Source organism: Ascaphus truei, chromosome 21 (genome assembly GCF_040206685.1).
Source record: "Ascaphus truei isolate aAscTru1 chromosome 21, aAscTru1.hap1, whole genome shotgun sequence".
Classification (NCBI taxonomy): domain Eukaryota; kingdom Metazoa; phylum Chordata; class Amphibia; order Anura; family Ascaphidae; genus Ascaphus; species Ascaphus truei.
This window is the reverse complement of record NC_134503.1, coordinates 13,822,260-13,845,423: the sequence shown is the minus strand read 5'-3', so window position 1 is coordinate 13,845,423 and position 23,164 is coordinate 13,822,260. Positions and strand designations below refer to the sequence as shown.

The window sequence follows — 23,164 nt, the reverse complement described above, 5'->3', positions numbered from 1 at the left end:
ATGGGTAGACCTGAAGGATTTTTTTTTAAATCTCAGGGCAACCCTGCTCTTCCAACGTCACTAATCCCCCCCTTCCTTGCTTACACTCATTCACACTCACCTTCCTTTTCATAAGCACACATCCACCCGCTTCTTACACACAACATTAACCCTCATACATCATACCCCAACACACTCCACATTTACCCCCTCCCCCCCTTCTCACACAGCACTCGCCCTGTTTCTTAATCATAAACACCAAATTCACCCCCACTTCTCTTACACCACACACCTTCCCCAGCCCCACAAAAAGCACCGACCTCCCCTTCACCACAAAAAAAACCTCGCACCCCCCCCCCAAACAGTCATCAAATTCTCCTCACCACACAAACCCCTGCTCCTTCCCGCACCTTTCAAACATGGCGGCTGCTCAGTGGATGCGTCCTGTCTGGAGATGAGGAGGCGTCTCTCTAGCCTCTGTGCTGGACTTAGAGAAGAGAGGCGGATCGCGGCGTCAGTCTCCAGGCAGCGTGGGGCGCGCCTGCTAAGCAACCCGCAGAGTGTTTCCTTTAAGGCCGCGCCACCCTTGGCATGGGTCACGCTACGGTTTCCCGGCACCATGGTTGAGAAATACTGATCTAGTTGTTCTTGTCTTACCGATCTGTAAATCATGTTTAAGCCCCGGTATAACATTTTGACTTGTAGCCCTGGTACCTAGCCTCGTGTTCCTTATTTCACAGGCGTGTCGGTGTACGAGTAGGGTAGTGAAGTACGAGCTGATGAGGCCATCCAACAAGGTGCGGCAGCTGGTGTTGTGTGAGGATCACCGGGGGAAAATGGTCAAGCACCAGTGTTGTCCTGGCTGCGGTTACTTTTGCACGGCGGTAAGTCACCAGGTGACCTATTCTCCTAGGATTCCCACATCTGTCCTCTACATGTAAAATAAATGACTCCTTTACTGGTTAACTACTCTACAGTTTGTTGTAGAGTAAGTAAATAGTTAAATGAGGGGACGTGTTGCATCAGTATAATGTCCATTTATTATTTCATTTATTTAACTTTATAATGTTAAGGTGCTCTGCAAGGATTTCCAGGAACATGGTTCATGTGTTGGGTAATGGGAAATGGTGCAAGTTTAACATGGAATATACAATAACTAAGAGATCCATTCGCGTCAGGCGAGAGCCTGTATTCGTTCTGTAGTATTGTTTGAAACGATACAGCGAGGGAGGTTTGACCGTTTCCTTATCCAAGATTATTTTGCCTGCCTGCTGGTCGGAAAATTCCAGAAACGTTTTGGCAGGTATACCCCTGGGTGGGTCGTAAGCCCAAATATAGTATCATTTCTGGCAAGTCTTAGCTAGAAGCATTGGGTGGTGAGGAAGAGCAGGAGAGGAATCTCAGAACAGTGATGAAGAACTCTGAACGTCAGTGTTGTGAATGCAGTGCAACCAAGCAAACGGTGTGTGTTACATGAATTCCACACCCTGCCGTGGGAGGAGCCTCTCAAACCTCTGCCTCGCTATATCTTTGGTCATGGTCTTGAAGGCCAAAGTGAAATAGTTTGTCAAACTAAATGCCCCTGGCTCATACTCGTGACTTTAGTGCCTTGGGGATAAGTATCCAGTGGTCTTTTTCCGATACCCGGCAGTGTTTCCACTTGACCTCCTCACTTGTGGACAAACCCCTTAAGGCAGGAGTGGGCAACTCCCGTCCTCAAGAGTCGCCAACCGGTCATGTTGGCCATGATATCCCTGCTTCAGCACAGGTGGCTAAGACTTCAACTGAGCCACTGATTGAGCCACCTGGGCTGAAGCAGGGATATTCAGAAAGCCTGGCCTGTTGGTGGCTCGGGAGGACTGGAGTTGCTCACCTGCATTCGGGTAGAAAAGAAAGTAGTTTATCTTTTGTCATGGCGTGATCTCTGTAATGTTCATATTCTAATGAATAGTGCATGTGACACATCTGGAAAGTGGCTTCTGAATGGTCCTGTTTTTCCTCCTCCTCCTGCCTTTCTTCTCTCTCCCCTCTTCTCCCTTCCGTTTGGCCTGTTACAGGGGTTATTTATGGAGTGCCAGCCAGAGACCAGCATCTCTCACCGTTTCCACAAGGCTTGTGCCACTCAAGTCAACAGCACCAGCTTCTGCCCACACTGCGGGGAAGAGGCCTCAAAGGCCAAAGAAGTGACCATAGCAAAAGCAGACACCACGTCCACTGTGGCCACTTTGTCCACTGTGACCTACGAGCAGGAGAAGAGCAGCGCTCCAGAGAGCCAAGCGGACACTACAACCGAAGGGTAACTTTCCTTCTCATGCAGTGTACAGATGAAGTGTCCTTGTTCTCCCAGATAGCATATCGCAGTATAACTCGCTGAGATCCCATAGGAGTCAATGGCAATGTCCACTCGGCATGCCATAATATACAGTATGCCACCATATATTTCACACTAGAAAGAACAACGATGCCGTACCATTTTATTTTGTTTTCTTCTACACTTTCCTCTTCTGATTAGATACATCTTTAATAACTCTTGTTTATTTTTATTTGGCCATCTTGTGTTTTTCCACACTGTCCTTTCATTTGTAGTTGGTTTAGGAGAAGTTCTCAGAAGGCCCTCCTCTATACCACATAATAGCCCGTAGTTGAAGGGCGAGGCCTAAATGAGGACATGGTTATGTAGACAACGTTGCAATGTGTTTCTTGGAAAATGTACAAAAGCGCCTGTTTAAGGACCCCTACAATCTTGTTTTCAGTACACTGGCATTTATATGACATTGGGAACCTCTATATAATTGCACAGTAAAGCATCTAATTGGGATAGAGTGGCACAATTGAAGGTACTTTATAAAACAAAAGTAGTTCTTGAACCAGCTACGGGAAATAGCAGTTTTAAGTGGTTATTGCCATTGCCTTTACATAGTATTGAAGCAGGGGGTCTCCGGAGCTGAACCCCATTATTTTGATACCGCCGTAGGGGTTGCCAATAGCTGCTCGGCTACCAGGGATCACATGGTGGCAGAGTTTCAAGGCTCCCGCGCCTTGTGGGCCAATAGGAAGCCGTGACGTCATCCGGTTCGGCTTCCTATTGGCTCGCGTAACACAGGGGCTTTAAACTTTGAAGCTCAGCTGGAGTGGCTACCGGCACCCCCCTACGGAGGTGAGCATCTCCTGAAGCAGGGGGTCCCTGAACCGAAATTAATGGGTTTCAACTCTGGAGACCCCTCTGCTTCAAGCCTGTACTGGAAAAAAATTACAACGGCCTGAATTGCTCCTTTTTTAAAGAATTAACTGAATAGAAATAAGGGGGGTTGGGTCGCAAATGGAGATTAGGGTATCCAGGTTGCATTACTCTGTATACGGCAAATTGATTTTCCTTTTTGATTTTACCATCCTAAAAAAAAAGACTCTTACGAGTCTAAAGCAGTGCAGAAAAAGAGTATGGTAACTTTACTTAGTGGTGATGGGGCGTGCTGTGGTTTGTTCTACATGCAATGTATTGCAAGACACTCTTGTTACTGGAGAGTTTCTTAGCAGATGATCCCTTTGTATGCAGCAAAGAAACATGGCGGCCTAATGATTTTATCATTTAGAAACCACAAAGTTAATAGGGCGTGACTGATTTGTCTTTTTTTTCCCCTTGTGGTTTTCCTTCTGATAATTCCTGTCTTAATCCTGTGTACAATACAGCATATTGATGCCATATTGGAAATGCAATAAAGCGCTTTTGATTAGTAGAAGCGTAAATATAAGCCGTAAGTGACACGGTCTCGCCTGAGATCACACAGAAGGTGTTCACAATCCTACCCACAGTTATATGGGATAACAGAGGGATATTCCCTTTATACACCTAGCATGTGCATTCACCTATTCTTCCGTTTCATTGACAAGACCTACGTTAGTTATTTTAAAATGGTGAAATCAGTGATTTTAGAAAGAAAACTCACCCCCATTTATCCCTGAGTTGCAAACCATCCATGCAATGAACTACTCCAAGCTGGCATTGTGTGTGGCGTGGATGCATGTTACAGTATTTAGCTTCTGTCCATCTTTTTTTTTTTTTGTTCCGGTCTTCAACACCGTAAATTCTCATACCTCAGAGGAACGGATCTTGAGCCCATGTTGGGGGTAATGGTCCAATATACCATTATTATGTGGTTTAAAGCGCACTTGAATGATTTTGCAAATTGAGTTTTTCCTGATGGGCTGGCGGAGGCTGCTTGAGAGATGGTTGAAGGATTAAGTGATGATGTCCCTGTGGTTGTTTTTTTTCTTTCCTGTGTATAGTGACTTTACAGCCCTGAAGACAGCAGAAGATCTTAAGCCAGAAGATTTAGTTCCCCAAACGTGCGAAGCTTCTGAATCTTCTGAGCCCCCTGGTGTAGGGAAGTCTGTTGTCCTGCCTCAGGGACCAGTCAAGGAGACCTTGGAAAGTGCACTACTCGCTTTGGACTCCGAAAAGTGAGTGTCGTTCCGCGGGTCTGGGGGTTGAGGGGGGTGAATGTATGGGAGCAGAGTTTATTTAAGCAACGAGTCTCTGTCTTCAATCTTTCGCCTTCCATAATTTCCCACCCCCCTACCAAAGCCCCAATTTAAAAAAAAAAATGTAATTAAAGCAAGGTCACCATCACCTCCCTTTCTGAGTGAGGATTATAGTAGGGGAGGCGAGTAGAAATGTACTGCATATCAACCCACTTGTCTTATAATTAGTGAAAGCTTGGTGTAACTTAAGCAGGTAAGTGAGTAATACATTGTAAAGCCTGCTGCCAGAACCCAGAGCTTCTCCGGGTTGAGAAGTGTCTTTATATCTTCCCTGACCTTGGGGTTCACCTGTAGCAGTGACAGACTCGATGCTTCTATGGAACACCGCTTTTGCCCCCCTAACAGCCGTGTAATGGGTATAATGCATAAAATCAGCACTGCTGGATCATCTTCATAGCTTTGCAATACAAGGTTATGTGTCTCGCGCTCACTGCTGCTCCCAAACGTCTAATACCCTGTGAATTCCTTTAACCTACAGACCCAAGAAGTTACGGTTCCATCCCAAGCAGCTGTATTTTTCCGCTCGGCAAGGAGAACTGCAGAAGGTCCTTATGATGCTGGGTAAGTACTTATTGGGGTGAAGGGAACAATAAGCGCAAATTAATTTATAAAACGTGCACACACAAAAAGAAAAAGCGATTCAATATAAACATGTGTGGTTGTGGTGCCGCTCCCAAAAAGACAAAGTTCCGTTTGTCTGGGAAATACAGAAAAGACAAAACATTGGGGTGCAAACGCAAACCAAAAATAGTGTAAAAAGCGAGTGTCCCCAAAAGTGATATATGCGAAAAAATAAATGGCTTGCCTCTGGATCCGCAAATCAGAGAGGACTTCCACTTAGGAAGAGAAAAAAAACACAATAGTGTAATAGTCTAATAACATGAAATGTATTTAAGAAAAATGGGAACTCACCAATAGAAATATATAAGCGGCATCAAGGTCTTAAAACCTAGGAGGGGTCTCACGCTTGGTCCCTCCTGGTCCTTGGGGTGGTGGCCGATAGAAGTCCGCAGTAGTTCTGGCTGTGAGCCAGAGTTCGCAGCTGTGTTCCTGTTTGTCCGGTTTGTCCTGTGTCTCTGTTCTGGGGAACTGTCTGTCGCTTTGCTCCGACCAATCCTGTCTCTGGCTGACGTGATGTCACAGACTGAAGCCTCAGGACTGAGCCTGAGGAAGCTCTTCATTGAGTGAAGCGCGTTGGATGAGTGCCAAACTTTCCGGTCCGACAGTGTCTCTTTGATGTGCGCGGCTTCAGTCTGTCGCCACCATTGAAAGAGATTGATCATCCTGCTACCGAGCCACGTCGCGTAGTGACGTCACGTCCGCGACCGGATTGGTCGGAGCAAAGCTGAACCGCTCATGTGACGCGCCTGTCGCGCGTAAACTCTAATTATTTTTTTTCCGGCTCAAAATTCAGCCGCGCAGGCGCTTTTCCTTGGTCACATGCACTATGGTCGGCCAGATAGAGCAGCTGTATTTTGTCCCACCGTCGCTCGCACTAAGGGCGCCGCCTAAGACAGTCTCCGCAAGCTCCGGGCTGATCGTGCATGCTTAGGCAGTATGCTTTGATGGTAGAAGTGGGTTTGAGAATGACGTTCCACTCCCGGTAACTGATATTTGTAACACTACAGTACCTCTTCTGTTACTTGAAAGAATTGGCTATTTAGGCATCACTGTAACTTTAATGTTTATCAAGAACTTGTATTTTTATAGCTTTTCTGGTGCTCTGGTCTGCCTTGAAGGAGAAGGGAGACCAATGGTGTTTTCCAGCTGCTTTTGGATAAAATGTGGTAGAAGAAGTAATATTCTGCATAGCGTCAGTAGTTATTCAACCTTCATGAAAATGCCAATGTGGTTTTGAAATTAATGTGCGGTCTTTTTTTTTTTTTTTGTTTAACATTTGCATGTTGCTTAGAACTGACAAACCTGCACACCTGGGAAATTACTCCTCCGCTTTGTATATTTGTCACAAATTAAATAGAAGTAGCCTTGTTAGTCCTGTTGCGATAGTGCTGAATAAATTGGTTTCCTCAGTATTATATATATATATATTTTTAATTTGGACTATCAATTGATATTTTAGGACAAACTAGGAGTCTTGCGTTTATTAGATCCGTGTGTGAAATGGAGCACAGCTTTGGACTCCATGTTTTCCATCCCTGGCTTTTGGAGCTGTAGTGTTGCTTATGGCGTCGACCGACCTACGGGTTGTCTTTTGGCAACACAGTTGCCTATTTGGACACACCGTTTCTGATACGCTTAGCGTACGCAGAGCGCCGCAAAAATGACAGGGTGTCAAACATTTTTTTTTCTTTTTTTCTTCAGTGGATGGCATCGACCCCAACTTCAAAATGGAGCAGCACAGTAAGAGAACTCCCCTGCACGCAGCCGCAGAGACTGGGCACACAGATATATGCCATATGCTTGTTCAGGTGAGTTCCAGGTGCCCACAACATGGCATTTATTTGTACCTAGAAAACGTACTGTAAGCCCAGTAATGTAACGCTTGGTTCATTTGGCATCAGCCTAGAAGTCGCCTTTGATGTTAGAGAGGAGAAAAAACTTCTGTGACGAGTCACTTCTCTTTCTGTTTTCTTTCTTCCACTTGTTTATGTATTCTCGGCCTCTCATCCCCTGAATAAGGTGCACACCCTAGTGCAGGGGTGCACAAACTTTTTTTTTTGCTGCTCCCCCCTGCCTGCTTTTTTTCGTTGTTGCGCGCCCCCCCTTACCTCGCACGGCGTCAAATGACGTTTCGGTGTCGTGTGATGTCATGTCGAGTGATCCACGGCGTAATATGACGTCACGTTAGCATGGCAACCGTGCCGTCACATGACCCCGCGGCATCATTTGGCGCCTCGTTGTCATTGTCGCTCGTCCTGAAGCCGGCTGAATCTCGGTAAGTAGAGGTTGCCGAGGCCTCGCGCGGCCCCCCGGCATTTACTTTAAATGCCTTGGGGAAGAGTGCGGGACATCTGCAACCGCCCGCACCCCCCCAAAAAAATCTCAATCCCCAGATTGTGCCTGGCTGCCCTAGTGTATGAGATCTGCTTAGGCTCACTATGCTTTGCACTCCTGTCTGTAGCTGAACATGTAAATATGAGCGCATGTGGCACCAGTAAGACTTGGGATTGCTTTTCATGGATACTGCTTCCTGCCTTTTTCAGGCTGGTGCCAATCTGGATAACTGTTCAGAGGATCAAAGGACCCCACTGATGGAAGCGGCAGAGAACAACCACCTGGACACTGTGAAATACCTTGTTAAGGCCGGAGCACTGCTGGACCCGAAGGTGACATATCTTCCTCTGCTTATTGGCATCCTGGAGCCACGTGTTCATAAAATGCCTCTTTAAGGGGATTATTGTAGACCGTAACGGACAGATGTAACCTTTTCTGTTGAAAGTTCCCATTGTATTGTATGTCTTTATTTGACTTTGTCATTGGGCTGCTTAGCTCCTTGGCACTTAAGAGGCCTGCAAAACACACAAAGCATTCACACATTGCTTCCTGCTGATCGGCTGTGTGTGTGTGTGTGTTTCTGTGTATTTTCTCCACGTCTTTTTGGAGTTGCCTCTTCAATGCATTGTCAAAATGAGACTAAGAAACTCCTGTACACGCGGGTGCTGGGCAGCACTGTCCCTTCTCTCTGTAGTTCTTGCGTGAACGTCCCGTTTCCCCTCTCTAGCATTCTGTGTCTGCTTTCAGGATGCAGAGGGATCCACGTGTTTGCATTTGGCAGCAAAGAAGGGTCACTTCGAGGCGGTAAAAGATCTGCTATCCAACAACCAAACGGATGTCAACTGTCAGGTAAGAGTGTGGTTTACCCTGCCTATTTTATCTGATGCCACAGGATGTGCGGGGGTGCTACATTAGGCTTCTCTTTAAAGGGGCCAGAGCTTGTTTTGTAGTCTGGGGGCTCAAATGTTTAATTCTCAACTACAAAGCTCTTCACAACACTCCCGTCACCATATCTCAACCCCCCTCTCTAATTAGAACTGTACATTCTTCCAACGGCTCCTCTCCTCTTCGATAATAGTGGTTTCCCACTCCCACCGCAAAGATTTCCCCCCCCCCCGGACCCACACCCCACCTCTGGAGTTCCCTTCCATATCGCCAGACGCATGCTACCTTCGACACGCTTGAAGAAATGTGTTTTTACGTTGCTTTTAGGGAGGCTATCTCAACGCCCCCCCCCCCCTGGTGTCCTCCTTTGAGATTAAACAAAACAGATTAGTTCAAATTATTTACAGTCTCATCTACCCTCCCCCCCCCCCCCCCCCTGCACTAATCCTTGTGTGTCCTTACCCTTTCTACCTGGGCTTGTAAATTCCACGGAGCAGGGACATTCTGTGTTACCTTGTGTAAATTCAAATGAATATGTTTTGATGCATTGTCCTTGCCCCCTTTGTACTGCGCAGCAGAATATGTTGGCATATTAGAAACTCGTGCAAATATTATTTCTCTCACAGCCTTTGCCAGGCCCCATTAATCACTGCCTCTTTAGTGGCTGCATTACCTTCTTTAAAAAGGTAATCACATATTTTTTTTTTACATAGCTGGGGGCTATGAACCCCATTAATTTCAGCTCGTGAACCCCCCTAAGATACTTACCTCCGTAGGAGTGTCGGTAGCTGCTCAGCTACAAGGGTTCACATAATGGCCGGCACCCGGCGGGCCGATAGGAAGCTGTGACATCATCAGGTTCGGCTTCCTGTTTGCCCGTGACGCGGGAGCTTTAAACTCGCAGGAGGTACCGGCACCCGCTTCGGAGGTAAGTTTCTCTGGACCAGGGTGTCCCCGGAACTTAGGCTGAGTCCATGGTGACTGCAGCCGTGCGGAGGCGCGCGGATGCTGAGGGAAAGCGGGTGCTTTCCATGGCCTTAGTTCGCGCGCTGTCGGGGGGCGGGCCAGTGACGTCACGGAGCTGGCTCGCCCTCATTGGGCGAACCGCTCACGTGACTGGCCCTGCGCTCCCGTGAGCGCTCAAACTAGAAATTTGGTAAGACCTACGCCTGCGGAAGCGTGCGCGAGCCCCTGCTAAAGCTGCTCCCATTGCTGCTGCAGGGGCTCACTGACCAGCGTCAGCGCGCCTCAGCACGGTGACCCTGGACTCGGCCTTAGAATAATGGGGTTCAGCTCCGGAGACCCCCTGCTTCAATCCTACAGTATGTAAATAAAATAAGAAAATAAACGGCTTATTGCTCCTTCAAATCCTGTTGTACTTTGCCACAACCTCGGACTTTCAGCTTCTTCGCTCAGTGCGGTGTTGGGTATCGTGTGTCAAAATGTGTCAAAAAAAATAAGCCACTTAACACAAGGTTTTCCATTGGTAAATTGATTTAAATACTTATATTTATTCGGAAAGTTTTAACATAAACAAAAAATACTGTTTAATCTGTAACAGATGAGATATATGTGCGAAAATAAATACAATGTTCGTTATATTTAACTTGGAAGATATTTACTCCGTTAAAATAAAATGATCTATTTTATCTAACCTGTGAAGAAAATATTTAAATGTAACTCAAGCCTATAGTAACCTGATTATAGGAGGACGCTGCCTACATTCAAATGAAGTGATATGTGGGCAAATGACATTCTGGAAAGCTTTATCTCACCCATTCCCATGTTAAACAGCACTTACCTGTAACTTGCCTCTCCTTCAGGATGATGGAGGGTGGACTCCAATGATTTGGGCCACAGAGTACAAGCACGTGGACCTAGTGAAGCTGTTACATTCCAATGGCGCTGACGTCAATATCCGGGATAATGTGAGTAGGGGGGGATTTTATCTCTTTCATGGTTTCATTATTGAGGCGTTTTTATTCTACTTTCGGGCACTAGAGAAAGTCATCTTGACATCTGTTGGGATGCAGATTTCAGGATAATTCCACTCCTCCAGGGAGTCCCTGTCATCATATCGAGAAGGAGCATTCTTCACAAAAGACTCGCAACTGGCCACCTCTGGGGATCACTTTTTGTTTCTTGGTGGAGTTCCAGCACCTTTATTGGTGGTCCGTGTGCACTGTAAGAGACTGGCGACAAATGCATCTTATTCCCACTTACAAGTTGCAGCGTTTGCTGGACTGACGAGTTGTTGTTACTCAGAGCTCCCCAATGTTTAAGGCTAGTAGGAGTTCTGATGTTCTGTATTGCTTACATCAGACAGCCAACAGTAGACTCTCAGACACTCTTGTTGCTAGCCGTCTGATTGACATTGATAATCGTTTTGTTTACAACCTGCAACCTGAGATGTTCTCTGGAGTCTCCGCATGTACAATTAGCTTAGTAGGACATCGTATGTGGGGGATGAGTTTTTAAAACCACAGACGTCATCAGAAAATAGGATCCGTTAATGAAAGGAACTTTGTATGTGATGGAGGCCAAATTCATATACACAGTGCAACACTGTTAAAGAAAGCTATAAAGATATTAAATGGCCTTCTCTTCTCCCATCTAAGGAGGAGAACATCTGTCTGCACTGGGCTGCTTTTGCAGGATCCGTTGAAATTGCAGAGATCCTATTGGCCTCCAAGTGTGACCTGCGGGCGGTCAATATTCACGGGGACTCTCCGCTCCATATCGCAGCCCGGGAGAATCGTTACGAGTGTGTCATGTGAGTGGGAATATCTTTTTCTTTTTTACTGTGCAATGTTTACCTTTATTTGGCACCACGTCAAATAATCTAGTGCACAGGCACAAATAATGGTATGTAGTATATTTTTACTCAAGTGTAGTATATGACGGTGTTGTTAAATGATGATATCGGTCTGTCATGGACCTTCTATTGTGCGGTTCGACCGGTCAGCAGGCAGATTGATGAATAATTTATCACAAAATGCAACAATCTGCCCTCTGGCATTATAATCTGCATATGTGTTTGGACCTAAATGGTTGTAAACCTTATGACTGTGTCCCTCTGTCTTCCTTGCCACACTAGTAGACTTGGCCATAATCCCTTCAGTCTGTACGGCTGCTGGTCTTCTACAGGAAGTCTGTTCTCCACAGGATATTATTCCTTGTTGTGCTAACACGGACTTGCTGTAACGAATAAGGCACTTTGAATTTCTCTTGAATTAGGCTCTTCCTGTCTCGAGGCTCTGAGGTGGGGCTAAAGAATAAAGAAGGGGAGACCCCCCTGGAGTGCTCCAGTCCCAACTCTCAAGTTTGGGAAGCTCTAAAGAATAGCCAGACCTTGGCAGAGAAACCTGTACAGGAGAAGAAGCTGGTGAACAGGTTGGTGGAGGAGGGGGGCTGATAAGACTTTGATACTTGAGTTGACCCACAACAAGTGCCTCTTTATCAATTGATTGAAAGAAAAACGTCATGAAAACCAGACAACTGTCCTGCTTTTCAATTAAGGTTATTCATTTGTCTTCTGGGTTGAGGGGGAGGGGGGTGGAAGGTGTTATCGAAACTCTCATTAGCAATATCACCTTCCTTTGGTGAGAGAGGACCTCTTGGTTCCTGCACAGAATTTGTCATCTTTGGTCGCAGGGACATATCGCGAGGATACGAGCGCGTCCCCATCCAGTGCGTCAATGCTGAAGACTTCGAGCCGTGTCCCTCCAACTACAAGTATGTCTCACAGAACTGTGTGACCTCCCCGCTGAACGTAGACCGGAACATTACACATCTGCAGGTGAGGCAGACAAAGCGCTTCACAGCAGCTATTTACACACTGCCCGGGTCTCCTCAGTCCCAGATCACCACGCCATTACAAGCCCAGCAGCACATCTTTCTGATACAGAATTATTTCTCTTCTTGCAGTACTGCGTCTGTATAGACAACTGCTCCTCTAGTAACTGCATGTGTGGTCAGCTGAGCATGAGATGCTGGTACGACACGGTAAGTTTGTAATACTATCCAGTGTCGACTATATGTGCCTACGGTTCTGACTTGAGGTCCAACTACTCACTAATCTCACAAATGAACTTGCATATAGTCCTATTGTTCCTGTATACCCTCCTGGCACTTGGTTTATATGCTCTTTGGGCAGAGATTGTTTTGTTTCCATAGTTAAATCAACAATACTATAGTCCCTCTTTTTTCCCCCCTTATATGTTATGCATGTGATAATGTATCATTCTACATTCTTACCTAAACTGGCAATCGTTTGGTGATCCTGTTATAAAGCTGTAGAAATTCTGATTGTGTGACTTGGATAATGGCTGCCTTTCAGTTTCAAACAATACTTCAGTCAGTGTAACTCAGCAGCTACAATGTATCCTTATTTTACGAAGGTAAAATCTATTGTTATCCATTGTTACAGTTTGCTGCTCAAACTGCTGGGAACTTTGGCAACAAATTATGACAAACAGGAAAGTGTTGTAAAGATCTTGCACTGCTGGGGAAGTGTGCTAAAGCCTGCTATAGAAATCAAAGGTTGCTTTAAAACTCATAAAAAATGGCATTAAATTGAATAATTAAAAAAAAAAGACAGTCTCTATTCTCTAATACTACTAAACTGTTTTATTTAAAAAAACATAAGATTTCACATGTTTTGACGCTTGAACTATTATCCCTGGTACTTTGAGTACTCCCCAGCATGATATATTGTCTGTATGTATATACAGTAACCTGATTGCCACTATGCACACCAAAAATATAATTGCACAAGGAGTATAATCCACATTACTCTTCTGATTTTTAGGATGGACGCCTGTTACCGGAGTTCAACATGGTGGAGCCCCCTCTTATCTTTGAATGTAACCATGCCTGCTCCTGCTGGCGGACATGTCGAAACCGCGTGGTGCAGAACGGGGTGAAGTGAGTCATGTAACATCCCTTTAGAATGATCATGGGAGCAAATCAAGGGGGGGGGGAGCGGGTGGCTTCATATTCCCCTTCAGTATCATCATAGATGTCCGTGCATGGTAACGTATACTCCGCTTCCAACGCGACCCGCAACACATTGCTGCCCGCAATAGCCTCTCGCGCGCCGTTACAGGGTCTCATGGGTTACGTATTTATTCCCAGGCACCTTTCTGTTGCTTTCCACTCCTGGCACAGGGAACTACATAAAAACTGTTCAATCTGGTACAGAATGATTAACGCAGGGGGTGGGCCACTCCAGTCCTCAAGGGCCACCAACAGGTCAGGTTTTCAGAATCTCCCTGCTTCAGCACTGGTGGCTCAGTCATAATGACTGAGCCATCTGTGCTGAAGCAGGGGTATCCATTCAGAAGTGGAGTTGCCCACCCCTGGGTTAATGGTCACACCGGAGCACCAGGGGTGCAGCTGAAATGTAGAATACGAATTTACTGATTTTGCATTACATGTGTGAAAAAGCAAACAAAAAAAACCCTTTTAAACATGAGTGACGTGCAGCACATCTCCAGTCCTCTCTTGTGACAACGTCCCCCTGTGAACTGCAGTATTTACTTACTCGCCTACACACCGAAGCCATCCTGTTTCCGTGTGTTTACTCCAAATGTCTCCCAGAGCTGCTGCTCTACCTACAATACAATGTAGCAGGGCCCGGCGTTTCCTCTTTTTTTAGTGGTGTGTTTCCCTCAGTAGCTGCGTAAAAACATTGTAACCCGGCCTCCTCCTCCTTCTCTCTGCAGGGTGAGATTGCAGCTCTACCGGACCAAAAGCATGGGTTGGGGAGTGCGGTCGCTGCAAGACATTCCAGTGGGGACCTTTGTGTGCGAGTAAGTCACATGAGCTGGTGTTCATCCAGCTTAGATGTGTACACACACACACACACACACACACACCAGCTGGAATTCTCCATTACTATGTACTGTCCTTAAATATGACCTGCTCTTTTTAACCAGGGGTGCTCAACTCTAGTCCACCGGCTACTCCCCTCCCTCCCCCCAAACGGGTCAGGTTTTCAGGATATCCCTGCCTCAGCACAGGTGGCCCAGTCTTTGACTGAGCCTCTGAGCCACCTGTGCTGAAGCTGGGATATCCTGAAACCTGACCTGTTGGGGACGGCTTGTTGACTGGACTTGCGCGCTCCTGCGGTAACACACTAGTGGGACACTTTTCCATGATCACTACATGACGTGTGGTTTTCTTCCATCTCATTCTACCGACTCCCCTTTCTTTTTTTATTGTGAGAACGATGTCCCTCTGCACCTTTCCCCATCCTAAACACACCGCTCTCTCTGCCACTGCTTCTCTTTCACTTCAAAGCGCAGAGCTGTATTTCCCCGTACTCTCTCTCCTTATTAATGATCAGATTGACGTGCCTTACTCCTCTATATCCTCCGATTTCTGGATGGAAATTCCCTATTGTACTTGATGCTTTGCAGGATCAAGCGGTCAGTGGCTACCTCCCCTACTTCTGGCTGGCTGGGTTGCTATTTTATATACCCCATGCAAGCCTAAGGCTGCGCGTATAGTGCCGTCGCCACAAGCGAAAGTTGTATTTCGCTTTACGGCTCTGTCGCGGTCGATCAGGCCATTGATTGGTTCAGGGGCTGTCACATGAGGCAACAGCCCCTGAAAAATCAAATATTCCTGGCTGCAAAAAATCGCGGCGCTTTGTCGCCGTCGCACTTACTATAAGTGCACACGGCGGCGACAATGCATTTGTTTTCGGGCAACATCGCGTCGCCGGCACTATAAGCGCAGCTTAAATGGAAAATGGGGGAAGCCGATGCTAAAGGAATTAATGCAAAAAAGTCATTTAATGACTAAAAACAGTCCCAAAAATCCAACGTCCATCTCCACGCCAACATAACCCTGCGCTCACTACAGCCTGTATGACCATTTAATATCTTCTTTTACTTCCACAAGATGAGGGCTGCTGAATATTAATTACATTAATTACATTTCTGTTCATTTTGCCTGGAAGTCTGGCTTTCCGGCCCTGTTTTAAACACGAAGGCAATTTATTAGAATATAAGATGTGGTGGAGAGGCTGAGACCAGTTCCAGTGTCACATATCCCATTATAACGCAGACATGACAGTCCCAGGGTATTCAAAGGCAGTTTGGGTGCAGAATATCACAACATACAGTATCCTTTTAAAACCCGCCAGAGCTGACTAATGAAGCCTGTATGCTGCTTGCACTGCTGAAACAAATTGTACCCCAGTATGGATCTATGCTGTGCTGAAATGACTGTGCCACGCTAGACTTCCTCGTAATGCTGACTTCAAAAAGAAGCGGCTCCTATATTTCTTGCATACAGAAAGGAGACATGGGCTACCCCTATAGGGATACCTGTAGTGTTCTCATCAGGTCGTCCTTGCAGTGCTGTAATAAAGCAGACTACCCTCGTGTAAGGCAACGTATACTTGTTGGTTTCTTGAAATGCTGAGATGAGGGCAGACTGAGCCACAGCAGTATTCATGTGATGTTGGTAAGAAGCAAGCTGTGTCCTTACAGGGATTCTTGCAGAGCTGCAAGGAAGCAGGCTGACCCCTTTAAGGGATTCTTGCCATATTAAAAGACCACAGGCTGCAGACCTATAGGAATTCTGGCGTCAGACTGTGCACCTATATATGCATGCTTGAAATGCTGTAATGAGGCTGGCCACACCCTATAGGGAAATCATTTTTACCGTGCAATATATTCTCTGCCTTGCTCAGGTACATGGGAGAGTTGATTTCGGACTCAGAGGCAGATGTGCGAGAGGATGACACGTACCTGTTTGATCTGGATAACAAGGTAATTTTAAAGGGACACTGAAGGGGGCTTGGGGGGGTGCACTTCAAGGGGGTTAGTTACACAGTGGCCCCAGCTACTTTAACGTGAATCGGCACCGTGGCAAAATCACACTGCTTTCTTTAGCGTCTTTTATCGAGCAGGGTAAGGAATTCTTCAGCAGTCCCAGTGTTGTATATGTAAAGTCCTTATGACCAACTTTGTGTGGCTATAGCAGCTTTCCCCTACTCCGATTTTAACCTGCTGCTGCCAAAGGGTTAACATACAATTTTCTTTATTTTTTACATCGCCTCCTTTCAACAGGTTGTAAACTCTCGTGGTTTCGATCCCATTAACATGGCTGGTTCTTCTCATTAGAAGTAGGAAAGAGGCTTGCATCATGACATGCTTATTCTGCCATTCCTAAAAAGAATGGTAAAGCTACACTTAGTTTTTAGGAAAGATGTCTGTGATTTAGCTCTTGAGTTCTGTGCTTGGTCAAAACAAAGGCAGAACTGCATACAAATTATCAGAGAGGAAACGGGGAGGAATTGGGTGAAGAGCTGGATCTAAACTGTTATCGGCAAGGAAAAAGTCTTGGAAACCTATGTTGTCTGCCGGAGCGTGCAGGCCGACCTGACCGGGATCTGTGTAACATGCACAATCTGCCTCGCTACCCGACCGCTACATGTGCCCCACCAACCTCTTTAATTGTGCAGCGGTGGCATGGACCATCCATTAAAGATCATTATGAAAGTGCCCAGAAGGCCCGGGCGGCTCCTTTAATGCATCTTTCTGCTGGAGGCCCGACGCGTCTGAAATTAGCCGTGGTAATTAAAGTTGGCTTGCACAGTTCTTCGCCACTGAGAAGAAAGGAGATTCTCTCTCTCTCCCCCCCGCCCCCCCCCTCTCTCTCTCTCTCTTCCTCGCTTCCTCCCCCGAAGGTTCTTTTTATTCCCCAGGAGATGAAGGGTAACACACGGCTCCTTCTGAGACTGCAATGTCCTCATTTGTGTTCATTTCTCCTTGCTGTGCTGTTCTGCCAGTTTACATAGCATTTTAAACCAGCTGTGCAGTCGAAAGCAAATCCCTGCTTGGCAAAGCTTCTGTTAACAAGGCACTTGCCTAATGTCACTGGGAAGTGGACCATAAACCTAAATATATGTCCGTGGGGGTCTATGAACCTACACAACCACATTTTTTGGTATGTTTTGGAGATGCCTGCTTATTCTTTTCAGGCGTGACCTACTGGGATAGGAACCGGTCCGTGAAGCAGCGCTGTGTGGTTTGGGCAAAGACACTTTCATGTGCTTCCCACCCCCGGAATTTAGGTGGTGAATTTTTCAGGACCGGTTAATTTTGCTCGCCAATTGTGCAATATAGAGCACTGTGTATGAAAATAAATGTGTCATGCCGCAGAGCACGGGGTTCTCAAGACCCCCCCCCCCCCCCCAACAGGTCAGGTATTCAGGATATCCCTGCTTCAGCACAGGTGGCTCAGTCTTCGATTGAGCCACCTGTGCTGAAGCAGGGATAACCTGACCTGTTGGGGGGGTCTTGAAGACTGGAGCTGAGAACCCCTGCCATAGAGGTAATCGGTAACTGCAGGTACTTGGGGTGCCCAGGTTGCAGGCAACTCTAGCATTCAAGGGGTAAATTGATGATTTGAACGTGGTTTGACTGTTTTGAGACCCTGGCTTGGCCTTTGCCCAAATTCAGTCCCTGAGGGATGCAAGCACCCGAGTCCTGTGTGTCGTCCTCTTTATCCTCCGCCTTCCCTTGACTTCTGCCATGTCTTCCTTTTTTTTTTTTTTTTTTTACGGCAGGACGGCGAGGTTTACTGCATCGATGCCCGTTTCTACGGCAACATCAGCCGCTTTATCAACCACCTCTGCGAGCCCAACCTGCTCCCTGTCCGGGTCTTCATGTCCCACCAGGACCTCCGTTTCCCCCGGATCGGCTTCTTCAGCAGTCGGACGATCCAGGCTGGGGAGGAGATCGGGTAAGAGCCCCTTATATCACTCACTTGCTCACAACACGATTTGCTATTTAAATGGTATTTCGAATCCTTGACCATATGGGCTTGTTGCAGAGAACAGAATCTTTTGGAATTAAATAGGTTTTCATTATTGACCCTTCTAATGTTATTTCTTGTGCTGTACGTTGCCCAGCTGCGTAAACAAAATAAAAGCTAGTTGGCGGAACAGGAATGTTTTCTCATCACGATAGACCTCCCTTTCTGGGACCTTTTAGTGGACAGTCTCCTGGCATTACAACCTTTTGACTTTGAGCTGTGTAATCCCCGTCAGTTACAGTTAAGATCTCATACTACACTCGTTCTGAAATAGATCACCTCATTTTTATGGGGTTATTGTATGTCTTGGTTGTTAAGGTGCTGTTAAAAAATAAATAATAAGAATTAAGTAGTAGGAATACAAGGTCTTGTTTATTTCGGAGACCAGTTATTTGAAAGACCCTTTTAGCGTGTTGTGTTTATTACAAGAATAAAAAGGCAGAGAGAGATTTTGAAACAGATCTGATTTTCTAACTAGAAAAAAAATGAATATCAACTGTAAATAAGGGTGCAGATAATAAAAAGTTATTTATACATCTAATTTGTTTCACAGAAAATTAAAATAGCTCTTTCTCTCTTTAAGTGTGTGTGTGTGTGTGTGTGTGTGTGTGTGTGTGTGTGTGTGTGTGTGTGTGTGTGTGTGTGTGTGTGTGTGTGTGTGTGTGTGTGTGTGTGTGTGTGTGTGTGTGTGTGTGTGTGTGTGTGTGTGTGTGTGTGTGTGTGTGTGTGTGTGTGTATATATATATAAATATATATATACACACAGTGTTCGACAAACCTATACATTTGCTCGTCCCGGGCGAGTGGATTTAACCCCCGGGCGAGTAAATATTGGCCCAAGCAGCACACGTTTGGTACTAGGTGGCGAGTAGATTTTTTTGTGTGGCGAGTAGATTTTTTGGTGATTTGTCAACCACTGTATATACTGTATATATATAACAGGTATATTTGCATATATATATATATATATATATACATATACAATGTGTGTGTTCATACACACACTTACGTGTATATATTTGTGTGCACACATTTATTACAATTGCCTGTGATAAAAACGGCAAGTGAAAAATAAGCGTTTCATATGAGCGACCATAAGCAATGTATTTCCACTACTGCACCATTACTTTGGATAAGTTCACAAGTGACCTCACATAATAGTCAAATCTGCAGAGAAGGGCTTTAATTGTCCTGCTCTTGCTCCCTTATGGTTAAAGGTCAGAACATGTATCCAATTAGAACAGCCTGTCATCAAATGTCTACATACAGATAGTCTAATAATCTCTCAACTGGCCGGCCTCAGTAACCCACTGCATTTTCCTTTCAGCTTTGAATATGGCGACCGATTCTGGAACATTAAGGGCAAACTCTTCAGCTGCCAGTGCGGCTCTTCCAAATGCAAATACTCTGTGGAAGCCCTCTCCCAGCACCAGGCCGTCACCCCTCCAGATGCCGCACAAGAGAACGGGCTGCCTGACACTAGTTCTGCCACTTCCCTCAGCCTCTCTTGAGGAACGCCCAGCCACGGACGCACATGGACTCCCTTTTTCACCGTGCAGCAGTGGGAGGGAGGCTCTGAGCTAGACCCTCCGTCACCCTCAGACTATGACATTTCAAAAGACCTTCCCCAGCCCCCCTTCCCTCTACAAATGGGAAGAGCCCCATTTGCTTTGCGTCTTGTAAGTCTCCTGGAGAGGGCAGTGAGAAGGGAGCAAGAGGAGATGACCTAATGAACTCCTTCCTTCACCATCCTTCTTATTAAACCCTTCGCTGCAAGAATGACCACCAGCCAGTGCTGAAGCACAGAAGGGGGGTTATCTAGTGAAAGTGTTTTCATCCCTAAGGGGGAGAATTGTATTAATCTTCTATCTCTGTCACACTCATACACACACTCAAGCAAATTAAATGAAATGTGTTTATTTCTTCTCTTGTTCTGCAATGCTGCAGCCTTGGGCAAGGTAGGGATTGGGCTAGTAAAAAAATAAAATAAAAAACTTGACATTTCTACAGAGCTATTTATAAATGAATCTAGTGACGGGGAAGGTAGAAAGGACAAACTTTTGCCTACCAACAAATCTTTGACTAGATTTACAGCTACAGAGGGCTAAATGTGGAGAGATGGAAGAGAACGTTTTGGGGTCGGATAAATAAGTTGCATATCGGCCATACTTACTAAGTGGTGCTATTCCATAAGACACACCCTGGAGCTGGAAGACCCCCTACGGCCCATTTCAGTAATGGGTTTTCTGGTGCTGTTTGGGACATAAGGGCCTTAGTCTTTTGAGATTAATGTGCTCATTTCTCTGTTTAAGGCAGCAGTTAATATTCAAGATTCATGTTCCTCCTTCTGAAACCTGCAGCAACATCAGACACAGAGTATGACGAATCATTTGAATCCTCCGTGTTCTTGGGAAGGGACATATTTGTTGCACTCTTATGCTTCCAACTTATGACCACACAGAGCACTGTACCACGGAGAAGTACTTCTGTGGACACAGACTTATTTTGGTTATTAGTATTAGGTGGAAGGCATTAAGGATGGACATAATGACACATACTTTGTCTAGTTTAAAGTTCTCTATTGGGGAAGCTGGAACCTGTATAGCTATACCAAGTCTGTTAGTGTTCTGGGGGCAGAGATGTGTTTCCACTTAAACATGAACTGGTGCAAGATCCATTGGAGTCACTAGGAGAAAGCTCATCTCAAACCTTTAATTGTGGGAATATTGTTTTGCAAGCGTCTAGATCAGAGGCTCCCACCTCCAGTCTTCAATGACCACTTATAGTTTGTAAGGTTATCCTCTCATTAGCACAGGTGGCCCAATCATTTTGACTGAACCACCTTTGCTCAAGCAGGGGAATCCGTAAACCCTGAACTGTTCGTGGTCATTGAGAACTGGAATTGGGAAGCTCTGGTCAAGATACAACTGGGTGTCTCTTGTACATGGCTCACTCGCAGATTAGAGATTTAAGGGAAAGAAAAGCACGAGGCAGAAACCGTGAAGTCTGTCCCCGTCTGTGATATGCCTGTGGCAAAAGTTCTAGTCTCTTGTGACATTTGATCAAGCTTAAGGCCGCGGGTTGGTGAAGCTTAGAGTTTTAGACTCCTTCAGTGTTGGCGGCATCTGCATTGCTTTGATCTAGATGCACAACTGCACAATGTGGTGCTCCAGAAATGAAGAAGTTCATTTAAAATAACAGAGTTCGACACAAAACATTTGTTGTACTTCACCACCTGCGTCTTTATCTGCCTCCTGAACAATCCTAAAATTAAAAGGGAGGTCTTTGATGAGCTAGCGCTGGTAAGATTTGGGAAGCATTTGTATTGTCAGACAGACTTTACATAGCCCTTTATGACTTCATCTCTTGACTAGCTGGCATCGGTTTTACCACTGTAACCATATCCCTCATCTACATTGCTGTGGGTTTTTTTGGTGACAAACTTGAAAGTCTATTTATACCATTCATGACGTGAGACACCCAGTGTTCACCTTGCGTGTGTTTACAGGCTCGCTAACTCCTCTGTCCCTGCAGTGGCCACCAATGCACTCGCTGTGCCCGTGGTCAACATGTCCAGCAAGAGCCTGAACTGAGCATTTGCATACTAGTCACAAAACACCTGCTTTGGCAGCAACATAGGATACCAAGAAAACCTACTTGCTCCAACTAGACCAGGGATGGACAACTCCGGTCCTCAAGGGCCATCAACCGGTCAAGTTTTAAGGATACCCCTGCTTTGGCACAGATGTCTTTGACTGAGCCACCTGTGCTGATGCAGGGATATCCTTAAAACCTGACCAGTTGGTGGCCCTTGAGGACTGGAGTTGGCCACTCCAGAACGAGACAAACTGGCTGGATTACCAGGGACACCGGCTTAATCAGTCCTGCTGTTGGAGCTCTTATACAGTCTAGAACTTCTTAATTCGCTGTGGAAAAACTTGTGGGTTTGGAGACCTTGCAGAGCATGTTCCTTGTAATCGTGACGCCAGGTGGCCACCTAAGCATTGACCCTTCGACTACCAAATACCTGGTCTGGGTATGCTTGCATCCGTTCAGTGAATAGTTGGTTTTCCAGCATGGAAAAGGTTAAAAGGGCATAGCTACTGCCTTAATCTCTTGTGGAGACAGTTATTTGCAGGCTGTGAGATGCCTTGTCCTAGGGCAGTACCTACTCTATGCCACCCACCGCTCTACAGCGGCTTCAAAGCTATATCAAATCCCCAGCTCACAACACAGAATTAACTTAACCCCGTTCTCACCAATATGTGTTTCCTCAATAACCCCTCCGTTGCTGTGCAAGGCCTGTAATGCATTGCGTTTTTGGCACCACTGAGGCGCCCGAACCTCATTCCATTGCAGGCCTCACACCGGGGAAAGGGGGAAATATACCGCGTGGGGTGTTTTTTTTTTTTTTCAAATCTAAAATTCCTACACAATCTTTTTACAAAATAAAATGTGTTTTGGAACATTGAGTAAAAGGTGCTGAAAACACTCACGATTTTTACGCTGAACAGAAATGTTATCAAATGTATGATAAAAAAAAAGAGAAATGAAACCATTTTTTAAAAATTGTTAGTATTATCGTAGTGTGAATAAACTTCTTTTGTATTTTATTTTGTTTCTTTTTTTTTTTTTTTTCCTTTTTTTTCTCTTTTTTTTTTTTGGCCATTACCCTAAATTAAACAGCTGGTGGAAACCTTTTCTCATTTCTTTTTGCCATTTTCATTTTTTTTTAATTTTTTTTCATTTTTAATTAATCATTGCACACTTTTTTGTTTTGTTTCCAACCCTCTGAAAAATCCTTGAAACCAGCCACTATTGCGATTTCTGGTTTTGCTGACGTTTTTTTGTTGCGTATGTCCTGATTTTTGCGTTGCTTGTCTTTCCCCCCCCACCCCCCCTGTGGCATTGTCAGGTTTTTTATTTTTTATTTTTTTGTTTTCAATGAAACAATAAAAATGCTTTCAATCTT

At 45.5% G+C, this 23,164-nt stretch overlaps 1 protein-coding gene across 7 annotated transcripts in view; it reads left to right on the top strand.

Annotated features, from left to right (window-relative positions):
* The window catches only part of LOC142472168 (histone-lysine N-methyltransferase EHMT1-like), a 63,043-nt gene extending 40,238 nt beyond the window's left edge, over nucleotides 1-22,805 (top strand). For all 7 annotated transcript variants that reach the window (XM_075579023.1, XM_075579027.1, XM_075579028.1 and 4 more), the window contains 17 exons: nucleotides 720-863; nucleotides 2,037-2,275; nucleotides 4,264-4,437; nucleotides 4,997-5,079; nucleotides 6,841-6,947; nucleotides 7,683-7,805; nucleotides 8,221-8,322; nucleotides 10,182-10,286; nucleotides 10,977-11,131; nucleotides 11,596-11,751; nucleotides 12,013-12,157; nucleotides 12,286-12,363; nucleotides 13,169-13,284; nucleotides 14,085-14,171; nucleotides 16,064-16,142; nucleotides 17,945-18,120; nucleotides 19,520-22,805. In XM_075579023.1, coding sequence (XP_075435138.1) covers nucleotides 720-863; nucleotides 2,037-2,275; nucleotides 4,264-4,437; nucleotides 4,997-5,079; nucleotides 6,841-6,947; nucleotides 7,683-7,805; nucleotides 8,221-8,322; nucleotides 10,182-10,286; nucleotides 10,977-11,131; nucleotides 11,596-11,751; nucleotides 12,013-12,157; nucleotides 12,286-12,363; nucleotides 13,169-13,284; nucleotides 14,085-14,171; nucleotides 16,064-16,142; nucleotides 17,945-18,120; nucleotides 19,520-19,703 — 2,253 coding nt within the window. In that variant the 3' untranslated portion in view covers nucleotides 19,704-22,805. The remainder of the gene's footprint in view (nucleotides 1-719; nucleotides 864-2,036; nucleotides 2,276-4,263; nucleotides 4,438-4,996; nucleotides 5,080-6,840; nucleotides 6,948-7,682; nucleotides 7,806-8,220; nucleotides 8,323-10,181; nucleotides 10,287-10,976; nucleotides 11,132-11,595; nucleotides 11,752-12,012; nucleotides 12,158-12,285; nucleotides 12,364-13,168; nucleotides 13,285-14,084; nucleotides 14,172-16,063; nucleotides 16,143-17,944; nucleotides 18,121-19,519) is intronic.
* The last annotated feature ends 359 nt before the right edge of the window (nucleotides 22,806-23,164 follow it).